At 53.4% G+C, this 22,314-nt stretch overlaps 1 protein-coding gene across 15 annotated transcripts in view; it reads left to right on the top strand.

Moving 5' to 3' along the window:
- Window positions 1–20,518, top strand: part of NCOR2 (nuclear receptor corepressor 2) — a 232,456-nt gene extending 211,938 nt beyond the window's left edge. For 11 of the 15 annotated variants that reach the window (XM_071571895.1, XM_071571903.1, XM_071571898.1 and 8 more), the window contains 19 exons: window positions 1,724–1,876; window positions 2,243–2,329; window positions 2,786–3,063; window positions 3,853–4,216; window positions 5,024–5,251; window positions 5,364–5,609; window positions 5,726–5,875; window positions 6,310–6,450; window positions 6,562–6,724; window positions 7,252–7,685; window positions 10,031–10,174; window positions 10,333–10,475; window positions 10,800–10,993; window positions 12,528–12,674; window positions 12,977–13,122; window positions 14,412–14,465; window positions 16,375–16,602; window positions 18,249–18,428; window positions 18,551–20,518. In XM_071571895.1, coding sequence (XP_071427996.1) covers window positions 1,724–1,876; window positions 2,243–2,329; window positions 2,786–3,063; window positions 3,853–4,216; window positions 5,024–5,251; window positions 5,364–5,609; window positions 5,726–5,875; window positions 6,310–6,450; window positions 6,562–6,724; window positions 7,252–7,685; window positions 10,031–10,174; window positions 10,333–10,475; window positions 10,800–10,993; window positions 12,528–12,674; window positions 12,977–13,122; window positions 14,412–14,465; window positions 16,375–16,602; window positions 18,249–18,428; window positions 18,551–18,726 — 3,656 coding nt within the window. In that variant the 3' untranslated portion in view covers window positions 18,727–20,518. The remainder of the gene's footprint in view (window positions 1–1,723; window positions 1,877–2,242; window positions 2,330–2,785; window positions 3,064–3,852; window positions 4,217–5,023; window positions 5,252–5,363; window positions 5,610–5,725; window positions 5,876–6,309; window positions 6,451–6,561; window positions 6,725–7,251; window positions 7,686–10,030; window positions 10,175–10,332; window positions 10,476–10,799; window positions 10,994–12,527; window positions 12,675–12,976; window positions 13,123–14,411; window positions 14,466–16,374; window positions 16,603–18,248; window positions 18,429–18,550) is intronic. The other 4 variants (XM_071571904.1, XM_071571908.1, XM_071571909.1 and 1 more) reach the window with 2 other exon arrangements.
- Window positions 20,519–22,314: the final 1,796 nt, after the last annotated feature.

A 22,314-nucleotide genomic window follows, 5' to 3' on the forward strand; every position in this document is an offset into this window, starting at 1 on the left:
CTTTTACATGCTTGATAGCATTTATCACATCCCAAGTGATGCCGTGTGCTGCTGCAGCCTTGCCAGCCCTGCCTCTCTCCTTCCCTCCCATACAGCCCAGCAAGGCTGTGGAGCTGTGAGTGGAAGAGTTAAAAAAAATTAAATAAGAAAACTGAAACTGTTGGTGATTATGAATTTTGGCAAGCAGGAAAAAAATTGCAAATTCTTTAGTGTCATGAGGGTGCTTAAAATAAAAGAGCTGTAATGAGACGAGATCCTGTAGCATGTGTGAGCTGAATTGTGCTAGATTGGTTATTCTCATCCTGCATATGATTGCTGATGGATGCTGAAGGCGAGGGACGTGGGTTTGGAGTGATTTTCTTTCTGTTTAGTCTCTCTTCTCCCTCACGCCCTCCCCCTGCTTCCCAGTGGTACAAAGGGTGCCCGGGAGCACGTCCCCTCCTGCAGAAGGGCTGGTGGCAACAGATGTGCCTTGATGACAGGGTGCAGGCACATAGCCCGCGTCTGCCACACGGCTCTTGGCTGATTCTGAATGTCACCCCCGGATTTCTCCTGTCAAATGTCAAATAGAGCTGAAGCGAAGGCTCAGGCACAGACCCCCTCATTCCCCACACGCAGCCCCAAACACTTTGTGGATCGAGTGGGTGCTGATTGCGGAAACCAACAGTGGGTGTGAAGTTGTAATAATCCCATTTTATTAATTACTGGTTTTGCTGAGGAGGAGTTTTGTTCCTGATTGTTCACAACGGAATGAATGTTTTTAACTTCTCAGTTTTCTCTAATTGTACAACCACCTTCTTTGTCCACAAAGAGGAGGATCACGGCATTGGTGATCGTTGGCAGGGGTGGCCTGGCCAGGGCCAATGGGCAGAGGCATTTGTCTCTCCAAGCTGACATCCCATTTGGAGCTTGTTACATAAACACGAGGCATTCAGCTGGATCAGAAGCTGCTGAATTCACAGCTCACTGCACATGATGGGTGCCCATCGCCTGGGGTGGGCGGGATGCTGCCTGGCACGGGCAGGACTGTGCTTGTGATGGGGATGTAGCTCAGGACAGATGTCCACTGTTTGTTTGCAGGGAACATGCTCCAGGTTCAGATAAGGGGGTAGTCAGTGGTCTCTCCTCACACTGTCACTTGCTCCATCAATCCCACATGCCATCTCTCCTGGTTCTTATGTGTACTCATCACGGTTTCAAAGGAATCATTCTCAGCTTTGCCTCTCCTCCGTTTTCCCTGATTTTCTCACCCAGGGAGTGTCTCAGCAAATGTTAAGGCTGGCCAAGTTCCCAAACAGTAGGTGTCTAGCAAAAATCAAAACAAACAGGGGGGAAAAAAACAAAATTCCCCAGACCCAGAGGGCCAAGTTAAGGGGAACCAGAGCTGGTCCTACCAGTGCCATCTGGCTCCAGGCTGTCTCGCTGCCTACATGATGGTCCCACTGGAAAGGGAACGAGGGAGCAGGACATGACAGGGTGGATGCTCCTACCCAAGTGGGAGGCACAGATCTGGAGTCTGAGGCTGGCAGGGAGGGGAGAAAACAGTAGCTGAATTTCCTGGAAGCCAACCCCATGCAATATTTCTGGCACTGTGGAGCAGTGGCTGATGCTGGGATGGGATCTGACCTCTCAGCAACGCACACAAACAGCAGTAAACACCCTCCATTGGCCCATGCTGACTTTCCACACTTACGATAGTGCCTCTTGGTATTCCCTTCCCCAGGTGGAGTTGCTGCTTCTCAGTGTCCCAAAGAAGACAGCAGGAGCTCGGGAGCCTCCCATGAGACCACAGGAACTAAGCGGACCTACGATATGATGGAGGGGAGGATCAGTCGGGGCTTATCAGCCCGTGATACCTTATCTGCCAGCATTGAAGGTGAGTCTGGGTGAAACCTTTCACTTATGTTTTGTTAGTGTCCCATGGAGACCCCATCTTGTCTCTTGTCTACATGATGCACCTTCCTGTGCCAGTGTTTTGGTAGTGATCAGCTGGTATTCTGCAGCACATCCCAACAGCATCTGACCAGCATGGAAAGATAAGGGACACAGATTGGTCCATTTCCCTTTGGTTTCTGTCCTGGCAGACCAGTTTCAGGAATACAGAAAAAATAAGCACATTTTTTAAAAAAAAGATAATTAATTAATTTAGAAATTGTGTTTTCCCTTGTCTTGGAAGTCCCTGATAACAGTGTAAATGACCTCATTTGTCAAAACTCAACTTTCCCTCTTGGATCTCTTCTAGGTCTCATGGGTCGGGCAATCCCTCCAGAGCGACACAGTCCCCATAACCTGAAGGAGCAGCATCACATGCGGGGTTCGATTACACAAGGTAAAGCCTGCAAGCAGAATCAGGGCATGAACAGAGGTAACATGAGGAAGCATCTCATGTGCATGGCCCCTTGTTCTTTTTGTCAAGGTAGGACAGGAGGAGACAAGGATGAACACAGGTCCAGCTGCAGATTTTCACTGCCCCTGCTAGGTGCTCAGAAAGATTTTCAGTCTTGCTCAGCTTCTACCAAACTCTGCCAAAGTCAGGGACAAAACTGAGAGTGATTCACATGCAACAGTTTGAAATTAGTGTGAAATGGTTCCGAAAGTGGTAGATGTGAGGTGGTCCAGCTGCATTAGTGATTTATTTGCTCTGTGTGCTCAGTTGGGTACCAGTCACTGAGTTAGATGTGTTACCTAGAGACACCCTTGAAGTGAGCATCTGCATGGGGACTGGAAGTTCAGTGTCTGGCTGGGGAATCTCCCTCTGCATCCATCATCTGCTTGGGGGTTGCAGGAATACCTCGGTCCTACGTGGAGGCCCATGAGGACTACCTCAGAAGAGAAGCCAAACAGCTCAAGAGGGAAAACACTCCACCAAGGGACTTATCTGATACCTACAAGGTCAGATCTCATGAGGGCCTTACTCCTCTGAAAATGAAATCAACCCATGAAGACTTGGTAGCCACGGTGAAAGAAGCAGGAAGATCAATCCATGAGATTCCCCGGGAGGAGCTGAGACGGACACCGGACATCTCCCTGACGAGACCTCTGAAGGAAGGTTCCATTACGCAGGTGAGTATGGGATCAACAGCAGATGTGATCAGTCCTCCACAGTCTTCGGTCCTTCCACAGACGCTGGAGACCATTCCCGAGGTAAAAGGAGAGCAGAGACAGCTTTAGGTTGCATCACTGGTCAGACTCGAGGCTCTACTTGGGTACAGGTTGTCCTGCCCCATCCTTTGATGGGATCCCTTCCAGTCCAAACCATCCTATGAACCTTCCCAGTGGATAAATACAAAACTCAGGGAATCCCCTCACACATTAAGAAAGCAACACTCCATCTACACGTGTAAATGAAAAGGGACACATTTGCCTCGATTTCAAGGCCAAAGTCAACTTGGTGCCCTCAGCAGTTGTTACCCTGGGTGCAAATAAACTTGGTCTCCTCCCTTCATGGGCAAGTGGCAACCCAGCAGGGCCAGTAGTTAAGATGAAATGCGGCATGCTCTCTCCTGTTGGGCTCCAAATATTTGCAGGGTTCCCATGGCACCTTGTAGTCCTACCCCATTTCACACTGTATGCAGGAGAGAGGCGTGATGGGCACAGCCAGCCTTCAGCAGTGACTCATCATCTTGTTGGAGCACAACAAGACATGCAAGACGGGCACTCCACCCTGCCCTGTTTGGTGCCAAGCTGTTATCTCTGCTCTGGTGATGGCTGTTGCCATTTGACCAAGGAAGTTTGGCGTATTGACCCACTGAATGAAGAGTTGTGTGTCCTGTTGAAACTCAGTGGGATGCAGTTGCTGTGTCCCCTTCTCCTGTACGTTCCTTTGATGTCCTCTCTGCCTCCTGTCCCCAGGGTACCCCGATGAAGTATGACAGCAGCTCCTCCTCCTCAAGTACCAAAAAGCATGACGTGCGGTCCATCATCGGCAGTCCCGGCAGGACTTTCCACTCTGTGCACTCGCTGGATGTCATCCAAGACCCGAGGAATCTGGAGAGAGCTTATGAAGAGAGCCTGAAAAACAGGCCAAGCCCAGTGACAAACTCGGGTGGCTCCATTGCCAGAGGGGCCCCTGTGATTGTGCCTGAGCCAAGCAAGGCTCACCAAAGTGCCCTCGGCTATGAGGACCACCAGGCAGGGCACAGCACAGCGTTCAGCAGCCACTTGCACAGAGGGTCTCCAGTCTCCACAAGGGAGTCCACACCACGGCAGCATGAAGGTGCTTGGCAAACCTTTTATTTGATGCTATGATTTCTAGCAGCCGAGCAGGTGAGGTGCACGGGAGGTGGCTTCTGACCCCACCTGCCCAAGCTGTTCCCAACAGGTGCCTGTTGAACCCGTTCTTCCCAGTACCCCACACCTATGGCTGATTCACAGCACTGGGGTGACTGCCAGGGACAGCTGGGCCTCAGTGCCCTTCCTGGGACTGTTCACATGGCTGAAGTAAGGGCACCTCACCTGCACCAGGGTAACCAAAGGGAGACTTGGGCTTTGGCTGGTGAAGCCTTGGTTGTTTTGAAAGCAGCTTCCCCATCCCAGCACTGGCCCAGGGGACTCTTTTTTTCCACAGGTGGGCAGGAAAGCCATGCTTGAGGCACTGGGTGGGGGATCTTCACATTTCACACCAACCTGGTGTGTATGTGCCCACCTCAGCCATCTCCTGGGCACCTGAGTGCCTCAACTCCAGGAACATCTAATCCCTCTGAGTCGGTAGACCCAGGCAGTGAGATGGTGTTGGGGCTCTGACAACTCCCCTGCCCTTCTGTGCATCCTGGCATCAGCATGAATGTGCTGGGGTAGAGAGATGGTTTGGGCAAGGCCTCTGTCCCAAGGGCAGCTGGAGCTTGGCCTGCCTCAGCCTTGGTGGCGTAACAGGACATGGCAGTGCAGGGAGGAGGGAAAGGTCCCTTGAGTTCAGGGTAGCTTCAAGTGCCCCTGGAGAACACGCTTGGCAGCAGGCATCCCTCGGGGACATGGCTTGGCCACAGCCATCAGTCTCTGACTCACTTCCTTCTTCTCGCTGCAGGGAGCATCACTGCTGGGAAGCCAGTGTCCCAGGACAGAAAGATCACCCCCACATCGAGAGAGCTCACCAACTCCAAGTCTCCACATGCCCCTGTGCCCGACCACCACCACCCCATCTCCCCATATGAGCACCTGCTCCGTGGTGTGAGCGGGGTAGACCTGTACCGAGGACACATCCCGCTGCCTTTCGACCCTGCCGCCATCCCGAGGGGAATCCAACTGGAAGCAGGTACCTTTGTTGGGGGCACAATCTGTTGGGGTTGTTTTTTGCTGTGTTGTGCTCTGAAAGCTGGAGGTCTCTGTGAAAAGCCACATCACACCTGCATCCTTTTCTTTCCCAGCTGCTGCTTACTACCTGCCGAGGCATCTGGCTCCGAGCCCCACGTACCCCCACCTGTATCCCCCATACCTTATCCGGGGCTACCCGGACACGGCCGCCATGGAGAACCGACAGACCATCATCAATGACTACATCACATCCCAGCAGATGCATCACAACGCTGCAGCCACGGCCATGGCGCAGCGCGCGGACATGCTGCGTGGTCTGTCGCCTCGAGAGCCCTCCCTCGCCCTCAACTATGCAGCAGGTGCTCCCAGCACGGCACTGTCCAGGGACATGGTCAGGCCAGCACTGACAGCCCCACTGTGGCCAAGCTGCAGCAGCTCAGCATTTTGCTAACAGTCCTCTCACATCTCTTTCCAGGCATCATCGACCTGTCCCAAGTGCCACACCTGCCTGTCCTCGTGCCCCCTACCCCTGGGACTTCTGCCACGACTATGGACCGCATCACCTACATCCCTGGGCCCCCCCAGACCTTTGGCAGTCGGCACAGCAGTTCCCCACTCTCCCCAGGTAACACTTCAGGTTGCTTTTCCCATGGGAAATTGGTTGAGCAGGATGCTCTTAATCAATCCAGGGCCTTGGGCTCCAGTATCCCTGGGCAGATGAGGAGACCCCAAATTAATTCTCTCTCAGTGACCAGTCTACTGACTCCAACCCTCCCTGCTTGTTAGGGACTTCCTGCTTTTCCCCTTGCTTCCCCAAAGTGGCAGCTGGCAAACAGCTCTGTGGAAGGTCATACCCCAGAGATGGCACCAGGACAGCTACTCCGTGATTTGTTTAGGTTTTGTCACAGTGGTTGCCCTCATCTATTCTGCTCCAGGTGACCTTGGATGGAGCTGTTCCTGATCTGCTCTACAGACACAGCAATGTGAAGAGCAGGCAGCGTTCCCAGGGGAAATTGCTATGCCTGCAGCCCTCTCACTGCCTTTTTGGTTGGGTTTCAGGAGGCCCCACACACATGACCAAACAGTCGGGATCATCGGTGTCTGAACGTGAACGAGAGCGGGAACGGGAACGGGAGAGGGAGCGTGAAAAATCCATCCTAGCATCAACCACGGTGGAACATGCACCCATCTGGAGACCAGGTAGGCTGGGGAGGAGTCAAGCACCACACCTTGGTGCTTGTGCTGGGTGGAGGTGGGGTTGGGGCTACAGGACGAAGGGCTAAAGAAACTCTTCCTTGTGCTGTCCGCCAGGTACAGAGCAGTCCAGCAGCCGTTCGTCCTCCCACTCTCACAGCCACCAGCACTCTCCTGTCTCACCTCGCACCCACGAGACCATCCAGCAGCGGCCCAGTGTGCTCCACAACACGAGCATGAAGATCATCTCCTCGGAGACCCCTACCCCTTCCGTCCTGCGGTATGTCCCTCTGCCGTGGCTCCTGCCACTTTGCTTCCATGGCAATTAATCAGTGAGCACTTCTGGGTGGAGTGAGGGTTGTTTTGCCCCTCAGTCTCAGTGGGAACAGGAGTGGGGCTTCCAGGAAAGTTGTGATGGAGAAAGGCAGACTTTGGTGCCCAGTTCCTTTGCTTTCTCTAGTGACTTCTGCTACCAGGAAAGAAACCAGGAGCATGCCTGTGCCCAAATACAGGTATTGTTCCTCTTGCTGAAGGTTGCCTGGTGGTGGAGTTATGAAGGTCTCTGGGACCTGTCCATGGGTTTTATGCTCTCCAGTTGATACATCCAAGCCCAATACCCTGTGGCCATTTACTATGGTGGAGGCTCCATCTGAGCCCTCCTCGCTGACCCCAGCACGGGCGAACCCTACGCTCAGGATCCCTCGAAGGAGCTTGGCCAGACAGAGCTGGACACTGAGGCTCTGGTAACAGCATTTCTTTTCTCCATGTGCTTCTCTCATCTTGGCCTTGTCTCTATTTTCCTTCCAGAACCTCCTCCACCACTACCACGTCACCAATCCGCTCCGCCGCTTTCCCCTCGGCCTCCACCCTGCGCTCCTCCCTCAGCGTGGCTGACGGCTACGCAGCCCCACTGGACCCGGCCATCCTGCAGAAAGAGGCCTCGAGGGTGCGGGAAGCCAAGACAGAACGAGCCCAGACTGACAACAACATCTACACCTCAAAGCTGCCCAGTGGGGCCAACCTCGAACAGTCGCCTTCACCCATTAAAGCCATGGAATCCAGACCTTTGCCCGCTTCTGGACCTGGTTCTTCTCATCACTATGGCAGAGGACAGGGGAAAAGCCAGCAGCACCATCACCCTCTGGACCAGCAGCACACAGGCTCAGGCTCTGAGCAGCACAGTAGAGAAAAGAATCAAAGTAAACGCTTTTCTGTGCAGGAACAGGAGCTCCGAGCACTCGGTAAGACCACCACGACAGCAGCCAACTTCATAGATGTGATTATCATGCACCAAATGTCTTGCAATAAGGGGCAGCGAGAAAGAGGCTCGCTGAGTAATGACTCCAGTAGCGATGGTAAGAAATTGGAGGGGAGAGGTGAGAGAGCTATGGCCTGACACCCACTTTATTTCATGATTTCTTTTTTTTATTTGCACATTTTGGCTGTTGGCTTCATCAGCTCCCCAAGTGTGCTTGTCCCTCTGCTTCCCCGTTGTTGTGTTTTTCCAGATATTTTATTTTTGTGTGTTTTAAGGATCTTCCCTTCTCCCAGCCCGTTGCCAAGTCCTGTTTTGCAAACGTTGTGCAGTTCCTGGTATTGCTTTTTACAGACAATAGCCATTTGCTAATTTTGATTTCCCCATCCTTAGAAATTCCCAGGCAATTTGTAAGGGACAGTTGTGGGTAATAAATCAAACCAGCAAAGCAAATAACTGGAATTTTGAGTGTGACTGGGCTGCTGGCCCTCAGACACACATCTCACTGCTCAAGAGCTGCAGGATCTCAGAGAGCTTTGTGAGTCTCAGCTTTGATGAGGTCCCATTGCCTGGGGTGACCTCACTAAGGGTCACAGTGGTGGATGCTGCCCAAGATGGGCACCATGGACATGGCTGTCCTGGGATCACTCAACCCAGCCATGCTCAGCAGTCATTTCCAGAGCACACCACAAGAACCACCTAACAGGAATCTTGTGTAGGACACAAAAGCACTGGGATTAGTTATTCCAAAAGAAAGTGCATGGAAAGGGCTGGATTTAAAGTCTGGGTCACTTTTGATGGGACTAGCCTTGACCCAGAGCATACATCCAGGCTCCCATTAGCATGCAGAGGCAACAGGCAGCCTGTGGGGATTTGGTGGGTCCCCGTCTTCAAGTTGCAGCATCTGCTTTGACCATCAGCACTGGGAGTTGCTGCCTTACTCCCCTTCCTGTAACCCAAGGGTGGAGAGGACATGGCAGTGTGGCCAGGCAGAAGAGCTGCTCTAACTGGCACATCCCATCCCACCCCTTGGTCACATCTGGTCCCTGCCTCTTCTAGCAACATGTTCCAGGATGAAGGATGGGCCTCTGGCTGAGCTTTCCTCCACTTTTTTCCCTGGCACTGGTGTTTCCTCCAGCTGTGTGTTGTGCTGTGGAGAGGGCAGCTTTTCCATGGCCACATGCTTACAGAAAGGAGCTGGTCTTCCTGAGGACCTAACTGTTGGCTAGGGGTCTTTCTAGAGCAGAGTACTTCATCTTGGGTGGATCCAGAGTGGGATCCCTTGGGTGCTGGTGTGCATGGGGTGATGGGAGATGCTGCATCCCTGTCCCTGGTGCAGGTAGGTTCTCCATGGAGTCCACCTCCTCCCTGCGCACCAGGTACAAGCAGGGTCAATGTGTCCATGCCCAGGCACCGGGGACCCTCCAGCAGTGCTGTGGATCCCCTGCCAGATGTGCCTGCTGTGGGCAGTCTCTAGGAATGGAGTGTTATTAGGAGGGTAAAGGTCTGTGAAGGCAGAAGTTGTGTTACCAAACGTGCTTGGCTGACAAGAAGCAGTGTTTGCTTCCTCCAGGGCTCCTCTGTCTTCCACCCCTCCTCTGCAGAAGCATAACTCATCTGTGCCTCAGTTTCCCCTCCCTGTTGAAAGGTGATGGTTGGTGGTTCTTCATTCCAGCTCTGCCTGTTTGATGCAGGTTGAGTCTGTGCAGAGGTGGACTTGGTAGACTTGTAAGTGTTAGGGTAGTGGCTGGACTTGATAAGCTTAGAGGTCCTTTCCAACCTAAATGATTCTATGAGTCTATGAAAGGTCTTAAAAGGCAGAAAATGGTCAAAATTTGCCCCTGTGGTGTGCGAGCCCACTGTCTCTGGAGCAAGATCTGGAGTCTCCAGGACTTCACATCCAGTTTTCAAGTCCCTGGTCTTGGCCATGCTGGGCTTGGGGCTTTTCTTTGTAAAGCAGTTGGAGACTTCTTGTGCAGCCACCCCTACTCCTGCTGAGCATTGCTGTCCCTCTAGGCAGAGCAGGGGTTTCAGTGGGTGGGGAAGGGGAGGGAGCAAGTTGTGATCCCTCAGGTCCCTGACATTCATGTGGCTCAGCAAGCTGCTGAGTGTCCAGCTGTGCAGGAATGAGATATCACCTCTTCACTGCAGCCATCACCACAGCTGGACATCAGAGGTGGCTCTGGGGGTCCCTGCAGTGTGACCTGCCAGTTGTTTCCTCATCTCTTTTTTTCCCCCCTTTGCTGAACGTGTGACTGTCCCTGCAAGCCACAGCACTAGGGAAAAGCCAAGCAAGCTCCTGGTTCTAACTCTGTTCTCCCCTTTCCCCAGGCTTTCATGGAGGCTACAGCCCTGAGCGGATGGAACCAGTGAGTCCTGTGAGTTCTCCCAGCCTGTCCCATGAGAAAGGTGCCAAGCTGCTGCAGGATGCAGAGAAGGGGCACGGGGAGCATGACCTGAGGCAGAAACAGCAAGGTGAGGACAGGGAATGGCAGTGCCAGCTGGCACCAGAGCGCCTCAGCTGGCATGGGGGTCTTCTTCAGCCAGCTCTGGCTTGCTATGTCCCAGTGCTGGGACATTCAAGGGAGGGGGCACAGACATCATCTCATGGCTGTTGTCTTTGTGCTCCCCAGGCTCGCTGAAGGCCTCGGCTCCTGAAGCCGCCCACCTGCAGCACCTTCGTCAGCCTGACGGCCCCCAGTGCCAGCCCCTACAGTCCAGCCAGAACATCAAGGGCATGAACCAGAGGGTGGTCACTCTGGCCCAGCACATCAGTGTAACTAACATCTTTCACCTCCTTCACCAACCTGCTGGGGCTCCAGGGAGGGGGGGGAAGAGCCAAATGAAACATGTCTGGTGCGAACAGGCGGGGAGTAATGCTGAGACCTCAACACCTCTGTTTGGGGGCTGGAGAGCAGAGGGCATCAGGGATGTTCAGCCTGGGTGTTTGTGTCCCCAGGGAACCCATCATGACAGGAGACAGAAGTTATATCTGCAGGGACAAACCAGCCCATTTCCCTCCTGTTTGCCCTCTTAGTTGGGCCCAGCAAAGTTAAGGCAGAAACCAACTCTCTTTGTGACTCGGGGGTTTCTTCTCTAGGAGGTCATCACGCAGGACTACACGCGCCACCACCCACAGCAGCTCAACTCGCACATCCAGGCTCCGGTGTACTCATTCCCCGGTGCGGCGTGCCCGGTGCTGGACCTGCGCCGCACCCCCAGCGATGCCTACCTGCCGCAGCAGGAGCACGCGGCGGCCTCGCGCATCTCCCCGCAGAACGAGGGGGGCAAAAGGTGAGCTGAGAGTCCAACCCGAGATGGCACAGGTGGACTTCTGCCAGTCTGAGTTCATACGGATCTGGGCTGTGCAGGGTGAGGAGCTGGGCAGGTGCCATTGGCTACCTGGCACCCCTGGAATGGAGTGTGCACTGGGCTGGCTGGCATTTGGCATTGCTGAGTGTGTGGTCCCTGGTGTAGTCCTGTACAAATTGCCTGCTTACATAGCCCAGAGTGTAAAACTGCTTTCTGAGCTGGGCATCTTTTCTCTGGTGGTGCCACTTGCCATCCCTGCTCTCCTATAAATGCTCTTTAGACTCCCTTAGAGTCCATGTGTGGTCCCTTTCACAATCTAGCTGGTGTCAAAGGATAGTTCAGGTGGGAAGGAGCTCGAGCAGATTTTCCTGGGTCATGGCCAGTTGGGTTCTGAGTATCTCCACTGATGGAGACCTCTCTGGCCAACCTGTCCCAGCATTTCCTCACAGGAAAGAAGTGTTTCCTTTTGTTGGGAATTTCATGTGTTTTCTTTGTGCCAGTTGCCTCTTGTCCTGTCACTGTTCTCAGTCCCTGACCACAGATAGTAGCCTTTTTTCCATTGTTTCAAAGGTAATTGTATCTTCATCTTTCTCAATGAATCAGAAGTTTGTTAGACACATGTGCCCTAACAGCTGTAACTGTCCATTTCAGGCACCACCTGTATTTGTTTTAAAGTCACTTTTCAAATTCCTGTGCTGCTACAAGGCAGGTCTAATTGCTGTTGTATGGAATTAAAAAATGGGTCTGTCCTGATACCCAAATAGCCACAGAGACCCAAATGCATGCAGGAATGAGTGGTGCCTCCAAAACTGGTGGTTCCATGTCAGTAAATGGGATTATTCTTCCCATCTGTGCCTGGTCCTAGAGTTGACTTAATAACATGAAAGGAGAGAGCCCAGCCCTGACCACCCAGTGATGAAAAAAACAGGAAAAAAAGAGAAACCACAGAAAGAACAAAGATGTAAATTCCCAGAACTCGCTGTGAGAAATTCGTCACAGACATGAGCCTGGCTGTCTCCCAGGCTCTGGCCACGGTCAGGCATCGGGGGCCAGTGTTGTTCCTTTCTGAGCTGCCCCAGCTCCAGAGCCCCTCCCACAACCAGCCTCTGTGTGGCCCTGACAGGGTGGATGAGAGCTGGTGGGTGCTGCCTCTGCTGTGTTCACAAATAAGATGGAGAATCAAAATCCATGTCCCTAAAGGGTTAATGTCACAGCCCTCTGCTGGGATCCTGTCCGTGCCACCCAGGGACACTCCTGAGTCAGCAGGTCCCAGAACTGGTTCCTCATCCCTATGGGGCAGTTGTGTTTGGGGTGGCTCAGCTGTCCCATTGCTGGGGAATCAGGGCTGGGCTCTCCTTCCGGCGGCCCCGTGTTAACAGGCACCAGGAGCCCACAGGGTGTGAAAGGTTTGGCTGTTTTCCCTGCTGTAGGACAGCAGTTTTAGCCCTTCTCACCCTCCCAACCCCAAGCTGCTGCGCAGGGACAGAACCGATCACATCTTCCTGTTGCTCCGCAGGTCCCCGGAGCAGGGCAAAGCAGCGGCCGGCGGGGCCGACAGCTGTATCGAGCCGGTGTCTCCACCAGACGGCGTGGGAGAAGCGGAACACGCCAAGAGCGCCCCTTACCCCGTCCTGTTCCGCGAGGGAGAGCCCATGGACCAGAGGTACCGCCCGGGAGGGCACTGGAGGCAGCTGGAGGTGGGGATGTCCCCACAGTGTGCCCTGGCTCAGGCTGCTTTCCTCACTGCCAGAAACAGTGTTCCTTGCCAGTGTGCTGTCTGCTTGTAGGAGCTTTTCAACACCTTGTGGTACATTTACAGTTGGGATAGGGAGTGACTTTGGAGATCCTGAGTATCACAGGAATGCCCAGGCTGATTCTGAGCAGTTACAGTAAAGGCAGTGGCTCTCTAGGTGGGACTTTGTGCAGTGGATGTTGAAGAGGTTTCCAACGGTCTTTGCTTTGCAGGATGGGGTCCAAGTCCCCAGGAAACAACACTCAGCCTCCAGCTTTCTTCAGCAAGCTGACTGAGAGCAACTCTGCCATGGTGAAGTCCAAGAAACAGGAGATCATCAAGAAGCTCAGCACGACCAACAAAAACGAGACGGAGTACAGTAAGGACCAGTGGGGAGACAAATGGAGGGCACTGACAGGGCAAAACCTCAAGGACATAGGAAGCAAAGAAGATTTGGGAATGGGTGCTGCTGTGTTAAGGGCTAGGAGCTCCCAGCCAGCATTGTCTGCACTTAAGAGCTGGACTCAGTGATCCTTGTAGATCCTTTCCAACTCAGAATATTCTGTGATTCTGTGAAGTGCAAGCTCCAGATGCTTCCTGGGATGTTCTGTGCTGGTGCCAGCAGTGGCTGTGTATCCAGGGAGGCACTGGGGACTTGCCACCCTGTGTCTCCATGCTCTGGGTCTGTCAATCCCACCTGCACCTGAACCTCTTCAGGAAGGAAGTAATGAGCTGAGCATGGAGGAGACCTAAGAGCAATTGATATTTTAATGATTGGGCAGCCAAGCTGAATCCTTCCTCCTTGGGATGCATCTCCCTGCAACATTACTTTAAGCCCTGCATCAATATTGTTGCAGCTTTGTAAAACTAACCAGGCTGGCTTAGATTAGAAATTCAGCCCGTTCATTCATTACCCGCTAATAGAGTAGATAGGATCATAATTTAATTTAGCCCAGCATTATACAGTCAATACTAATTCAATTTGAATCCATCTTACAACAGCTGCATCGGATAAGAGGGACCGAGCTGTCTCATCTCCTGGATGATGTTACCATGAGCCGACAGTATTGTTATGCCCCTTTGGGGACATGTGGCTGAACCCTGTGACCTTCCACACTTTTCCCTTATCAAGGGAAAATATATAGAAATAGGATACCCACTCTTATTTGATGAGAATTTCCGTTATTCTAAGGAAAATGATAGCCAAGTCAAACAGCTCAGCTAAGAGGGAAAATATTGATTTAGCATTTCTTCTCCTCCTCCTCACCCTCCCAACTCCCCAGACCTGCTCCCTGGATAGGGGTTGTTCAGCCTTTGGAAATCCCATAGGCGAAGGAGAGAGTTTGGCTTCATGGAGGTTGTAATCCCAAGGGCAGGAGGGAGGAAAGAAGAGAGGCCAGCACTGGGCACAAAGACTTGCCTTGGCTTTCTGGGCTCTGCTTTTCTGCTCTTTCCCACCTAGCAAAGGTGCCCACTGTGGATCTCCCAAAGGTACTGGGAGTTATTCCTGGTTTCAGCCAGCACCGGCAGACCCACCCCAGTTGCTGTGGGGCTGGGTGCTGTGACAGGAACATGGGAATCTTGTCATGGCTGGCACAGCAGGTCCTCCCTGCCACCAGCCTGCATGTGCTGCTCTCGGTACTGAAGAGCTTCTTTGTTTTTCTCCAGATGTTGGGCAGCCTGGGACAGAGATTTTCAACATGCCAGCGATTACAGGAGCAGGTAAATCCTCCACGTACCTGTATCTCATTCCCCACAGGGCTTACAGCCATGGAGAGCAGGAGATTTGGTAGATTTAAGCATCTCCTTTTCTCCTTCTCCCATAAGACCAAGCATAACAGTTGCTGTGAGGCAGAAACCTTGGGACCCACCATAACTCCCTACTATGGGTTGAAGACAGGGCATTTAATTCCTCAGAAAACCTGGCAGAGTTTGAGGAGAGGTTGAGAGTCAAGCCATCTGATGCCAGCAGAGGGTTAAACCATAGTAAGGTGGACTAAAACCAGGAGAGAGCACCTTGCTCTTGGTGGGACCTTCTCGTCACCTGTGGGAGGGTGAGAGGGCAGCTGCAAAGGGGAACATGAGGGAGGGGAGCAGGGTCTGTGCCCTGCAGGCTGGGCATGAAGCAGGAGACAGTTGCAAAAGCAAACTGGGGTGAGAACAGCACTCCATTGGGCAAACTGGTGGTGGATGAGGACCAAAGAGGTGTTACCTGGGAGATGGAGGCGTTCAAAGGAACATAACTGGTCTGAGGGGGAATGACAGTGGGAACGCTGTTGTGCTGTTACTGCCCACGACATTTCCAGGTGGGCTTGCAAATGAATGACATGAATCCCCATAGAGAAATACTAATTGCTATTTAATTGATTAAGGATTAATGCTCTCCTACAGCAGGAATGCCTTTGGGTTGTTAGTTTTAAGTAGGAAAAGCAGCAGCTTTCCCACAGCCAAGGGCAGGAGGTGCTGTGGGGCAGGGGCTTGGTGCGGCAGGAGGCCAGTGGTTTAAGAATGGGAATGTGTTTGGGAGAAAGAGCCAGCTGACACGTGTACAGGAAGACAAATGTCCAAACCAGGTTTACAAGCACCTGGGATCCGTCCCTTTCCAAGCAGAGGGGCAGCAATCCTGAAAGGAATGCCTCAGGATGGGGCGAGCTGGGGGGCCTAGTAGTTCTGTGTCTGTATTTTGCCCTTGCTTGTTCCCTGTAACTGCCACCCCGGGAATGATGGTGGTGTGGCTGAGCCTCTGGTCCCTGTGCGGTGCTGCTCCATAACTGCATGGCTTGAGACTCACACCCACGCGGACACACCACTTTGCCTCTGCATCCTGTCCCGTAGCCATGGCTCGGCCCGGGGGCCCCTGTTCCACGTGGGCACCTGGCCTGTGGGGGAAGGGAGGGCTGGGGCAGCGGGCAGGGGGCTTGCAAAGAGGGACAAAAGAGTGCTCCCTCATTCCCACGTAGCCCAACCCCACACAGGCAGCTCCATGGGCTGTATTACAGGAGCTGCCTGCCTCCTCCAGGGGTTGCCTGCATTTGTCACCTCTGATGCCAGGGCCAAATCCAGGCCTTTTTTTCTGCTTAAGTGTTTTTGTGGGGTACTCACTCTTCCTTCCCTGACTGCCTTTATGGGAAACTGCCCCAGCCTCCAAATTGTTGGCACAGTGACTTTTGCTATCTGTGCCTATGGATCCCACATCCAAGTGACACTCTTAACTGCCCCCATTCCAGGTCTGGCTGGGTTGGGAGCGCAGCTCCTGTTTCTTGCCATTGCTCCCTGGGGCTCAACAGCAAACCCTTACCCCTCCAATCCTCCCAGCCCCTGGCCCCGGGGAACCCTCCCCAAACCCACATCCCACAGTGAGCCCCCATCCATCCCACCGCCAGCCCCCACCAAGCCCCAGGGTGGGATGGAGCGGGAGGAGGAGGAGGAGGAGGAGGAGGACGGGTGCATTGCAGCGCTTTAAAGAACAAGATGACAAAGTTTGTTGCTTTGCGAGAATGTGCTGACTGTTTGTTTCTTCCCTTCTCCCTTGTCTCCTTTCTCCCCCTTTCCCCGTCCCCCCCATCTTTCTTCTCATTTGGCTCCCCCCCATCTCCCATCCCCTCTCTCCTCCCTCTCCCGTATCTCCCAGGGCTAATCAGTTGTAGGAGCCAGTCGGTCCAAGAGAATTCCAGTACCAACATGGGGTTGGAGGCAATAATTAGGAAAGCCCTAATGGGTAAATATGACGAGCAGTGGGAAGAGCGCTCACCTCTCAGTGCCAATGCTTTTAACTCTCTGAATGCCAGTGCAAGCCTGCCCGCTGCTATGCCCATAACTCCTGCTGATGGACGAAACGAGGACGTGCGCTCCTTGCCAGGTCTGCAGCCCTCTCCACCTTCACTCTCTCTGTGTTATTAATTCTCAGCCTTTATATTTCCCCTTTTATGGGTGGATTTGTTCCTCCCCTCCCCATTTTTGTTCATTTTGGTTTTCTTTTCTCCCCACCCTCCCCCAGCTTTGAGCTTTGTGAATCCGCTGATTAATCCTGGTCTTGTTTGATGTTAATTTAATAGTCTCCGAAGGTGCTGTTGCTTTCTCTAAACCACTGACTTGCTCCTTTCCCTGTTTGTTGGTTTTTAATATCTCTTTTTCCTATATTTTTTTACGCAATGGAAAGGTTTATGGGGGAGAAAAAACCCCACCCCAAAAATCAAAGCCATAAACTTAAATAGCCACCCCCAACTATGTGTAAACCCTGTGTGGGACCACTGCCCCCAGAAGAGGGAAAGAAACTGAGAAGGGCCAGTGTGGGGGATACAGTGCAAGGGTGACATTTCCCTCCCCACCTTGGGCTTTGGGGTGTCAGGGCAGAATCCAACCTGGGACAAGGGGTTGGATGGGATCTGGGAGCACCTGGAGCAAGTGGGAGATTTTAAGAGAGCTAAAAGTGATAGATGGGAGAAGATAAAGAGAGCTAGGTTGGGTGTGAGCTGCCCTGTGGGCACCAGCAGGACTTGCAAACCTTCCGTGAGGGGGTCTGCTCAGCCTCGTGGAGGCTTGAGCAGAGCTGAAAAGGTTGTTGTGGAGACCCCAGTTAAGGAAGCGAGGGAGGAGGGGGATCAGGAATGGATTTGGGGAGAATTTGTCCCCTGAACACCTGCCAAGGGTAAAGTGCCTCATGCAAGAGCCCTGTACACAGCATGGCACCAGTGCCAGGGTTCACCCTTGGCAATCTGGGTACAGAGCCTGTGGCTCGGGAGCATCATCCTGGGCTCACGTGCACCTTCCTCTGGGTCAGCTCACACCAGGCACTCTAAAGCTTGTTGCAGAAAAGCTTTTCTGCCTCCTGCATGAAACCAGCAGCTTCTTCAAGCCATGTTTCCCCATGCCTGGCAAAGGCTGCCTGGGCAGGCAGGATGGGATGCAGAGCCCATCCATCCCTCCATCCCCTTTGGGCAGCTGCCCCTGGTTTATCCAGGCTCACATCCCTGGCAGAGGCCCATTTGGCTTTAAACCTTTTAAAAACTGGCTGAACATCCTCAGGTTTTCTGCTGTAAGGACAGGTGAAAGACTATCTTAGCCATGTAGACCATGGGAATGGGGAATGTGTCTGGGGCTCCAGCACCCATGTAAACTCTCGGGGGTCCCTGTCAACTGCTCCATCCCAGGACTCATGTTTGTGGAATGAGCCATGAGCCGGCTCGGGAGTAGACCCTGCAGAGAAACAGCTGGGCCAAAGCTGCATGGCTGCTTCTGCCTCAGGTCCCTCCACGGGACAGTTGGTGGCATCAACCCACAAGGTGGAGCAGCACAGAAAGGGACAGAAACCTCTGTCTGCTGTGCCTGTCCTCCCCATGGCCCTTCCCCACCATGGTGCCACTGGCCCAGGAGGAGCTTTGCTCCTGCCACAAGCCATTTTTGCAAGTTCCTGAAAGGGAAGTGCTGGGTAACTTGCACCCCCTCCCCGACCCCCCAGAGCCTGTGACAGTGAGCCAAGTGACAAGCAGGTGCTTCTCTTTGCAGGAGGAGGGGGGAAGCCAAAGATCGCTGCCAGGCCCAACAGCCGCAAGGCCAAGTCCCCAGCGCCGGGTCTGTCGTCAGGCGAGCGGCCGCCCTCGGTATCCTCGGTGCACTCGGAGGGGGACTGCAACCGCAGGACACCCCTCACCAACCGCGTCTGGGAGGACCGGCCGTCGTCCGCAGGTAGGGCTCAGGGGACAGGTCCCAGAGTGGCCATGCTACCCCCACAGGGGTGTGGTGGGGGGCTGTAGGGGGATGGGGGAACAGCCACCCCATTGCTGACTCTGCTTCCTCCTCTCGTGCAGGTTCGACGCCATTCCCCTACAACCCGCTCACCATGCGGCTCCCCAGTGGGGTGGTGACGGCAGCCCCCGCTGCACCGCTGCCGCAGGGCACCCCGGGCAGCCAGCACCACGCCTGGGATGAGGAGCCCAAGCCCCTGCTCTGCTCCCAGTATGAAACCCTGTCGGACAGTGAATGAGAGGAGCCAGGGGCAGGGAGATGGCGACCAAACCCAGGGTGTGGGGAGTGAGCGGGACGCCCCGGGCGAGCACCCACTGCCCCGGCCCTGCCGGCTCTCACGAGCGAAGATGTAGGAGCAGAGCTATTTTGGTTTTCCCTTTTCCTTTATTTTTTCCCTTCCTCCCTAACCACCCAGCTGGAGAGGGGATTCTTTCTTTTTTTTTGTTTGGGTTATTTTTTTTCTTTCTCAACATCTGGAAATTTCTGCATCCTCTTTGGTCTGATAAAGAAAAGAAAAAAGCCTTAACGAGACGAAACCCAAGGAACCCATCTTCGATCTTGGCAGCCGTGCTGGGCAGTGACCCCGCGCTCGAGGGGGACTGTGAGCGGCCACATGCCCGTCCCCGAGCCGCACGTGCTCGGACGCTCTGCTGGCGCTTTCCCACGGAGTCGGGCGAAGGGCCATGGCATTGCTCCCAAGGAGTCGAGCGAGGGGCTGTGGGATGCTCCTGCAGAATTGCGTGACAGGCTGTGGGATGCTCCCCCACATCCCAGCCATGGGGATGTGCCGCAGAAATGCAAAACCTTGAGTGGGTTAAAGCAAAGAAAAAAAACGGATTAAGAAGTGAAACAGGACGGAACACCCTGGGTTGGTTCCCCAGCTGATCCGAGGGCTGCTTGCCTGTCATTCCCATGTCACAAGATGTATCAGCCCTGCAGTGACACACTTCGAATGTGGCTGGGATGAGTGGGCAGGGGAGGGAGTGAAGAGCTGTTTCTTAAAAAAAAACACAAAAAATCCTGGTCCCTTCGGTAGAAGCGATCCCGGGTAACTCGGAGCGGGCAGGGACGTGCCCGGGCTGGCTCATGTGCTGCCCACTGAGGGGCTCTGTTGCTTTAAGTGCATTGTTTTCTGAATGGTGAGAAAAGGCAATTGTAAATTGTATTGGTCTACAGGGTATATTTTTGATACCTTCATGAATTATGTCAATATTTTACGCAAGGAAGGACTTAAACAAAACACAGTATTACATGCTGTAAAAGAGGTTCTGTTCTTACATGCAGGCTTTGATGCGTTTGTCCATTGTATGGAAGGGTTTAAAAAGAAAGGTAACAATGATCCATCAAAGTTATCTGGGAGTCAGGAGAATGTACGTACTTAGTTTTAAAAAAAGGAAACCAAACAAAATCTTGCCATGGTTGCAGGGCCCCCCGTTACACACACCTTTGCTGGTTGTAGATGTTGATTCTCCAGAGCCCTCTGAGCTGGCCGGGGCAGGGGCAGAGCGGGCAGGAGGCTGGCGTGGCAGGGAGTTCACAGGAAACTTTAAAAAAAAAAAAAGAAAAAAAGGAAAAAAAAGTTTTTATTGTATTTTTGTGATACACACGAATGCTCTACTTTACATTATTTTTTTCATTCCATGATGTTGGCTCATATCTGCAGTTACATGGTTAAAGAACAAAATATTAGACTTTTTTTCATTCACTTCTGCTTTCTCGCTCTGGGGGGAAAAACAAATGGCAAAACAAAAGAAATAAAATGTATTAAATGCTTTGCGTTCTATGCGCTAGAGGAGCCCCAGCCCGTCCGGGCGGGCGGCAGCCCCGCAGCCTCCGGCGGCACAGCCCGCGCCATCACCTTCCCCATGGATCTTTCTTTTCCCCCTGCAACGTTCCCAGGTTGATTCTGATTTCAAAGCAAGAGAATGATGGTGTTTGTTGTTTGTTTGGGGTTTGTTTTTTTTTTTCTGTTGGGGTTTTTTGTTTGTTTTTTTTCGTTTTTTTTACAATGTACAGGTTTTTAATGTTCATCGATGTTTGTGTCTTTTCTGTTGTGCTTTTTTTTTTTTTTTAAGAAAAAAAATCCAAGACAATGCACAAGCGATGTGGAAGTCTTTCGTTCCCAGGTTATTGCTGCTGGTGTCTCTGTGGCTCTGAGCTGTACAAACTCACAGAGCTGATGTCTGGGTATAACGTTATTAAAAATGTTGCAGATTTTGCTGGGAAAAAAAAAGAATTATCCAAATCCAAGCCATCTTCAAAGCTGCCTCCTTAACCAATTCAGAAAAAATAGAGAAAACCACAACAAAGAATAAAGTTCCCACTTGGCACAGTAGCAATACTGTGTGCTGCTTGATATCTCCAGATGTCCAGGAAGGCGCCGGGTGCCCGTGGAAGGTGGTGGTGGAGCTGACGATGCCACGGGTGCCCATGGAAAGCAGCTGCAGAGCAGGCAGTGCCAGGTGCTGCTGGTGGAAGTTATCTGCAGAGCTGGCAGCTCCACCAGCTGGCATCACAGACCCTGCCAGCGACTCAGTGAGGGTTGAGACACGGCAAGAGGAGGTGAGAGAAGGGGATGGAGCTGCTGCCCTTGGGGTGAAGGCACCGAGCCCCAGCTTTGCCGTGGCTGCTCTCGCCAGTGGTACTGCAGCGGTCTGGGGATGGAGTTGGCATTTGGGTCCCTCACTGTGGGCACCCCATGCCAACCCTGCAGCCAGGTGGTGGGGCATTAGGAAGGGCCATGGGCTCCAGCCAGGAGCTGCAGAGACACCTTCTCACCACCCCATCCAGAGCAGGGGTGGGTTGCCCGCCCCTCCCTGTTAGTCTTGGGCAGCGTTCACTGCCAGCATGGCTGACACCTGGAGCCACAGGATGGAGAGTAAAGAGCCTGTCCCTCCCTTCAGTGCCCTTCGTCGCTTCCTCTCCTTTCCACTGTTTTCCATGTGTGCAAGGTGAGGTGCCAGGACTAGCCCAAAGCACAGTGATGCCCGGGGTGTGCTGAGTGCAACAGAAGAGTTTTCAGGTATTTGTGAGGTCGTTTCAGCCCTTTGGGGTTTGTGGGTCAGTGCTGCTGGATGGATGGTTGGGCAGATGTTATCCCTCAGCTTGTAAGCAGGGTGGTATTTGCAGGAGGGGACATTGCTGGGGAGACACCAGTGACCCCCAGGTACTGCAGGGCTTTGGCAGCCTCACACCCCTGTTCCGTGGGATCCTTTGGGATCTTCTGGGGAGCAGGGAGCAGGACACATGGCTGTTCCCTGCTCGGTGTAGGAGCTCAGGCCTTGGCTGTGCTGCTTGCCCCCCTCATGCCAGGGCAGCCTGCCCTGGGCTGAGAGCCAGTGTAGGGGAGCAGACCAGAGGTGCATGAGGCTGGGACAGACACATGGGATTTGCTTCAGTGGGATCCTACACCTGAGGAGTCTCCCCTGGAGCCACCTGTCCCCTGGCACATCCATGCAGCAGCAGGGACAGGGATAGGGGAACACTGCAGGGGGCACACAGCACAGCAGCAGCTGCTGTTGGGGACTTCTGAGCCACCTTGCTGGGGTGCCAGAGCAGGGAGCATCCTCCCACTGCGGGTTAATTAGTTTGAATCAAATCAATGAGCTGGCAGTGTGAGGAGGGTGCTCAGCTGCTTGGTGGGGATCCCCCCGGACCTGGGGATCTGCGGTGGGATGGCCCCCATTTCCTTGCCCAGATGTGGTCTGGGGGAGCGTGGGTTTGGGAAGGGGGAAGCTGCTGCTCCTGCAGGTTGTGGTGCTTCCCCCTCTGGCTGTCGTTCTCACGGAGGCATCCCCAAGCACCCCAAAACCTCATGGCATGGTCG

This window comes from Pithys albifrons, chromosome 17 (genome assembly GCF_047495875.1).
Source record: "Pithys albifrons albifrons isolate INPA30051 chromosome 17, PitAlb_v1, whole genome shotgun sequence".
Lineage (NCBI taxonomy): Eukaryota > Metazoa > Chordata > Aves > Passeriformes > Thamnophilidae > Pithys > Pithys albifrons.